The 6,058-nt window shown below is 69.5% G+C and overlaps 1 protein-coding gene across 1 annotated transcript in view; it reads left to right on the forward strand.

The window, feature by feature from the left end:
- Positions 1-3,458, forward strand: part of NPHP4 (nephrocystin 4) — a 75,782-nt gene extending 72,324 nt beyond the window's left edge. The window contains exons 24-29 of the mRNA XM_054583334.1: positions 266-351; positions 877-962; positions 1,478-1,649; positions 2,225-2,404; positions 2,641-2,790; positions 3,324-3,458. Of these exons, the coding sequence (XP_054439309.1) occupies positions 266-351; positions 877-962; positions 1,478-1,649; positions 2,225-2,404; positions 2,641-2,790; positions 3,324-3,458 (809 nt within the window). The remainder of the gene's footprint in view (positions 1-265; positions 352-876; positions 963-1,477; positions 1,650-2,224; positions 2,405-2,640; positions 2,791-3,323) is intronic.
- The last annotated feature ends 2,600 nt before the right edge of the window (positions 3,459-6,058 follow it).

Consider the following 6,058-nt stretch of genomic DNA (forward strand, 5'->3'; position numbering starts at 1 on the left):
GCCCCTTAAAATCCACAGCCCTGGGGGCCACCCCTGGGGACCACCCCGCCCTCTGCTCCCGATCACTGCCTTCGGTCTGGTGCCCCTAGAGCTCAGCCAGGCCTCACGCCGGTGCCTTGCTCCGAGTGCGGCCGCTGCCTTTGGAGGAGTCCCCGGGAGGCGGCTGAACGCGAAGCCCTGAGGCGGAGGGGGGGTTGGTTGTGTGGCGTGCCCCCGGCCCAGGCCCCATGGGGAAAGGTGCTTGTCCTGGTGTTTTCTGCTCCAGGCGCCCCCGTGGGGATGCCTGGCGAGGAGCCCCCGGTGCACGTCCGCTGTAGCGACCCGAGTGTCATCTGTGAGACCCAGAAGGCGGTGAGTGCGGCGGGCTCCGTCCCTCCCTGCGCCCCGCCGCTGCCCGCGCCCCGGCCTGCGGCCACCTCGTCCGTGTTCGGTGCGGTGGCTTCTTGCTAAGGTGCTGAGGGGCGTTTGCCGTCCTCGTGGGAGCTTCGTGAATGAGTTTTCGTGTTCCTGCTGGTGGGCCAGGGCCTCGTGGGCCCAAGGCCAAGAGGGTGAGGCGTGAGCGGCCATCAGGGCAGTTGGTAACGGCCGCTGTGCGCAGAGCAACGGTCGTGATTGCAGGGTGGCCGCCGAGCACGCTGGGTGCAGTGTCCGGCGGAGTGGAGCTGTTGACCTCCATGGGAGATCAGGAAGTTAAAAAAAGTTAATGGTTTTCTCTCTTGCAGTAAAAAAAATAGCGAGTTCTGGGTAGGACAGACGCTCGGAAGCGTGCCGGGGCCTGGTTCACGTTGGCTGTGGCTGCATGGGGCCGGGGGCCGGGGGCCGGGGGCCGGGCCGGGCTGCAGGGCGCTGCTCCTGTGACCCGCCGCTGTCCGGCAGGGCCCCGGGGAGCCGAGGGACGTGTTCCTGAAGGTGGCTAGTGGTCCGAGCCCAGAGACCAAAGACTTCTCTGTCACCATTTACACGTGAGTGCGCTCTCCTGGTGGCCAGTGGCGGTGGGGACGCAGGGAGGGAGCAGCCGGGCGCCGGGGTGTCGGAGTGGCCTGTCCCGGGCTTTCTCGGCTCGGACGGACGGCAGTGGCCTGGCCGCGGGCGCCCACTGCTCAGGGCGGCGCCGAGGGCCCGAGGGACACGGGGCTGGAGCCCACGAAGGAGAGGAAGTCGAGGCAGCTTCTGCCCCACGTTCAGTGCTCAGTCCCCGTCCCCGTGTCTCCTCACAGAGTCTGAGGGTGTGGATGCAGCGTCCCGGTCCCTCCCTGGGAGAGGGCGGGCGCTGGAGACTGACCGAGCTGGGCCCCGCCCCCGGGGCAGTCCAAGTGGCGCCTGAGCTGCAGGCCCGTGGAGAGGCTCTGGGCGGGGGGGGGGGCGGGGGGGGGGGGCGGGGAGGCTGCGGGGGGACAGCATCCCAGCCCCGGTGCGCGCTCCCGCCCCCCGTCCCCCGGGCGCCTGCTCAGGGCCCTCCCGGCCCCTGTCCTCGCAGGGACCGCTGGCTGGCCACGCCCGCCCACATATGGCAGGTGCACCTGCACTCCCTGAAGCGCGTGGACGTCTCCTGTGTCACAGGCCAGCGGACCCGCCTGTCCCTGGTCCTTCGGGGGACACAGGTGGTCCGGCAAGTGAGAGCCTTCACCTCGCACCCCGAGGAGCTGTCGGTACGGACCTCCTGCCAACCCCTTAGGAGTCCCCGGGGACCGCTGGGGCGGGCGTTAGGCTGCGGCTCCACGCTGGTCCCCAGAACAGGCTCCCAGCGCCTCCCAGCCGGCGGCGGCGGCGGAGCATCTGCACTCGGGCCCCGTACCAGGCCGGCCGTTGTGGGAGGAGCGGCGTGTGAGCCCCAAAGGCCAAGGCTGAGAGTCACTGGGAGGTGACCCCTGGTGGTGACCCCGGACACGGGGCAGCCGCAGTGGCACCCCCGCGCGGCAGGCTGGCGGCGAGCCGCAGAGCCAGCTCACATCCCGGGGTGGCCGCCGCCTGGGAGGCAAGGCCCGGGCAGCGGGCGTGTCGGGCCCAGCTGGTGACACAGGGTGACACGGACGGACAGACTGGCCCTGTGAAGAGGTTGGGTCCGGCGTCAGGCCTGGCGTTTTCACACGGGCCCCTTCTGACCCCGCGCCGGCCTCGCGGGCCCCCAGAGCATGGTGTCCCCCCAGCAGGGGCTCCCTCAGCCCAGGGGGCGCAGTTGCCGGGAGGCCCTCGTGCCGCCGGCTCCCCTCTGTTGTCCCTGCAGACGGACCCCGGAGGCGTCTTCACGCTGCCGCCGCACGGGGTACAGGACCTGCACGTGGGCGTGCGGCCCCGCAGGGCAGGCGGCCGCTTCGTCCACCTCAACGTGGTCGACGTGGACTCCCACCAGCTGGTGGCCTCGTGGCTCGTGTGCCTCTCCTGCCGCCCGCCCCTCATCTCCAAGGTCGGGAGGGCGGCGTGCGTGGGCTCTGTGGTGCGGGCGGTGGGTCCCTGACGGCTCTGGTCCCTCCGCCCGGGCGGGCCCGGGTCCCTCTGGCCGGGGCGGGGGCGGGGCTGCTGTGGTGCCCGGAGCTCGGAGGGCGCGCCTGTCCTGTCCGAGGGGACGCCGCTGGTGGGGGCGCACGTACGGGCCCGTGCGGGACCCCTGAAGACGGAGCCCCGCCGACGGCTGCCCCACAGGCCTTTGAGATCACCATGGCCGCAGGGCAGGGCCAGGGCGCCCACAAGCAGATCACCTACACCAACCCCTACCCCTTCCGCCGGACCTACCACCTGCACAGCGACCACCCCGGCCTGCTGCAGTTCAAGGAGGACACCTTCCAGGTGGGGGTGCGCGCGGGGCGGGCTGGGGTGACCTCGCCACGTTCAGGAGCCATTCCATCTAATAATGGCCGTCCTCCCAAAGTCCTGGGGGCGAGCTGGGCGCGTGACCGGGAGGGACGTCCTCTGCTGAGCTCCCTGCCTTTGCGTCTTTGCGAACGCCCAGGCACCGTTCGGGGGCTTGGGGGCCTGGCGACCAACCTCCCCTGCGGCTCCTCTGCTGTTTTATCCAGAACTGGCCGCAGGTTCACTGTCACCCCCGGGAACACTAAGGGAAGCGCGCAGGCCACGGCGGTCAGTTAGCGGAGAGTGTGTCTGTGGCCAGGCGGCGGCCGGGGTTGTGGGTAGGGGCCGTGCAGCGTGCATGTGGGGCCTCTGCGGCCTGGCTCGCCCCCAGGCAGCGGCCGGAGCCCAGGCTTAAGGTCCTCCGTGGGCCCTGTGACCTGCTGTGCTGGACAAAACGGAGTGTGTGGAGGCAGCCGGAAGAGGGCGGCCCGCCAGGTGCTGACTGCCGACTGCCGTGTACTTTTCCCCAGGTTGAGGGCGGAGAGACCTACACCATCGGCCTGCGGTTTGTGCCCCGGCGGAGGGCAGGGCAGGAGGACATCCTGATCCACGTCAATGACCACGAAGACAAGAGCGAGGAGACCTTCTGCGTGAGGGTCGTCTACCAGTAGAGGGACGGCCCGGCGGGGTGGGCAGCGCAGCCTCCCAGCCGTGGGACCGCAGCCAGGCCCGGGGCGGGTGGCGCCGGGTCCGGCCGTCTGCGAGGCTGATGTGGCCGCACTGCCGCCCGCCACCTCCTCGAGGTCGCACCTGCCGCAGCCCGCAGCTCGCGCGCTGCTGCGGGCAGGAGGGCCGCCGCCTGGGACGTCCTGATTTGCTTTCAGCAAAGTGTTTTCCATGAATTGTCCTAAATGATAATCTTGTTTTCTTACTGGGTTTTGTACAAACATATTATTTGCTGAATAATATTTTATACTGGGAATATTTCATATCTTTTTAATGAAATAGTAAACTTGTACACGTTTTCTCTTTTGACAGTTAATTCTTGAGTGTTTTTGGTGGTTTTTCCTGTTGTCAGAGGTTTTCTGTCTGCAGCATAAGCCTGCTCCCCTCGAGGGCAGTGTGGCTGAGGGACAGTGGGGTGGCCGGGGAGGGGGAGGGGAGGGGGCGGTGACTCCGATCTCCTCTGTGGTCACAGCTCCTGGTTCTGGCCCTGCCCGGAAAACCCAGGATGACTGCTCCGTGTCCGGATCCTTAACCCTGTCTGCAAGGTCCCCCTTCCGCTGTCTGGTCACCCAGGCACAGGTCCTGGGCGTTAGGACGGGGACGCTCGGGCCAGACCCTGGGCGCGCGGCCGAGGCTGGCTCCAAGGGGTCTGGGAGGTGTCGCCCTTTCTGGTGGCCATGTGTCCAGGCAACGTGGGGCTGGTGTCGCCAGGCAGGGGGAGAGCAGGTTTGGGGCCGTGCAGCGGTCTCTGCCGTGGTCTCGCTGGTGGAGGTGGCGGCGGGGCGGGGTCTGACCTGGAGCGTCCGGGAGATGGAATGGACAGCACTCGGTGAGGAGCCGTGGCCTCGCACCTGAGCCCTCGTAACGGAAAACCTCATTTCCATCTGGGAAATGAGGATGAAGTGAAGCGACGGAGCCCCGGCAGCCGCAGGCAGAGGCCACAGTGGGGGTGGTCCGCCTTCGGACCCAGGCCACGGGGGAGGCCGGCAGGACGGGCCTCGGCGCCATGAACCGAGGAGGGCTCCCGCCATCAGGAGCAACGCCCAGGGCTCGGACCCGGTGAGAAACGACGGTCACCCAGGCAGCCCGGTGGCCAGGCACACGTCGGGGAGGAGGGGACGCCAGCTGCCCTGAGGGCCTTGGATCCCAGCCCCATCGGAGGGGTCAGGACGGCCCCGGGGCTGGAACTGAGCCCCCACCCCCTTGGGAGGGGCCCCTGCAGCCCTCTGTGCCGGTCGGCCCCAGGTTGGATCCTGCGGAGAAATACCGCGCCGGGCGTATTTGCATCCTCCTCCGCGTGCGCTGACGCAGCTGCGCGCGCCCGCATCTCCATTCTGCTTTGGACGCCTCGCGCTGTCTTGTCTTGAATGGACGGCCTCCGAGTTTCGCACGCCTGCCGCGGGGGGACTCAGCTGGTCTGCACCCGGGCAGGTCCCAGCAAAATCACGGCCCCCCAGGGGCTGCCCTTCCCTGAGGGGAGACGGCAGGCCTGGGTCCGCGGGGGCGCCTGCCCGCTCCGCTCTGGCTGCGGTTTGCAGCTCCTGTCGCGCCCACCGCCTCTGGGCCGCTGCCCGCCGGTCCCTGCTGGCCTGCTCTCGCGAGGCGCGGCCAGGCCCCCGCGGCGGGGCGGGCCGGCCGAACGTCCCAGGAGCTCTCCTCCGCGGTGACGGCAGGAACATCTGGGGCTGTGACCCTGCCGCCCGCATGGCTCACTGCCTGCGCGCTCGCTGGGGCAGGAGGCTGGGGGCCCCGTGAGGGAGGCTGGGCTGTGGGCGGGCCAGGTGAGCGAGAGGCAGGGGGCGTCTGGGCACCCGTTCCCGGGCCCAGGTCAGCGGAGGCCCGGAGGCCCTGCGATTCCAGGGCTGCCCGAGGCCCTGGAGCCAGCCGTGCCATGGCTGCGCGGGGACGTGGTGGTCGGGGGGAGAGCGGGTCCCAGGGCAGACACACCAAGGGGTGGGGGGGGTGGCCTCTCAGGACCACGGGAAAGGAAACGGTCCTTCCGGTCCTTCTGTTCTGCTCCTGAAAGCTCTCACGCCCGGCACTTGGGGCTCTTTCTAGGGGTGGCTCCCCCCTAAAAGGCCCTACTCCCTACCATTCCGGGCACCGCCACACCCTGTCCCAAGGGGCGCCCTTCCCGCTGGCCCCAGGTCTCCCCGCTCTCCGTGCCGGCTTCATCTTGGGGACAGGCAGAGCCGAGAACGCCCCCCGACTCCGCTGTGAGCAGTCGCCCTGAGGGGGTGGTCGCACCCGCACAGAAAGCGCCTCCCGGGCCCCCAGCCGTGCAGTCACTGGGCAGCCTGGGCGCCTTCCTGGCCAGCAGGGTGGGAGGAGCAGGAGGTGGGGAGGCGGCGTCCTCAGGGGGAGGGAGCATGGGACCCTCCCCTCCACCTTCTCCCCCTTCCAGATGCTTCCAGGGGCAGAGCCACGGCAAGGCCGGCTGTCCGCATGCGGTGGGAGGGGGCCGCGGTAGCTTCCTTCCCCTGCGTCTGGGCCCCAAGACTGACAGGGGGGCACCCGGGCACTTCTGCTCGGGGCCAGGGGTGCT

The sequence above is a fragment of the Pteronotus mesoamericanus genome, unplaced genomic scaffold, assembly GCF_021234165.1.
Source record: "Pteronotus mesoamericanus isolate MK-2021 breed Mesoamerican mustached bat unplaced genomic scaffold, CSHL_Meso_final contig_1193, whole genome shotgun sequence".
Taxonomy (NCBI): Eukaryota; Metazoa; Chordata; class Mammalia; order Chiroptera; family Mormoopidae; genus Pteronotus; species Pteronotus mesoamericanus.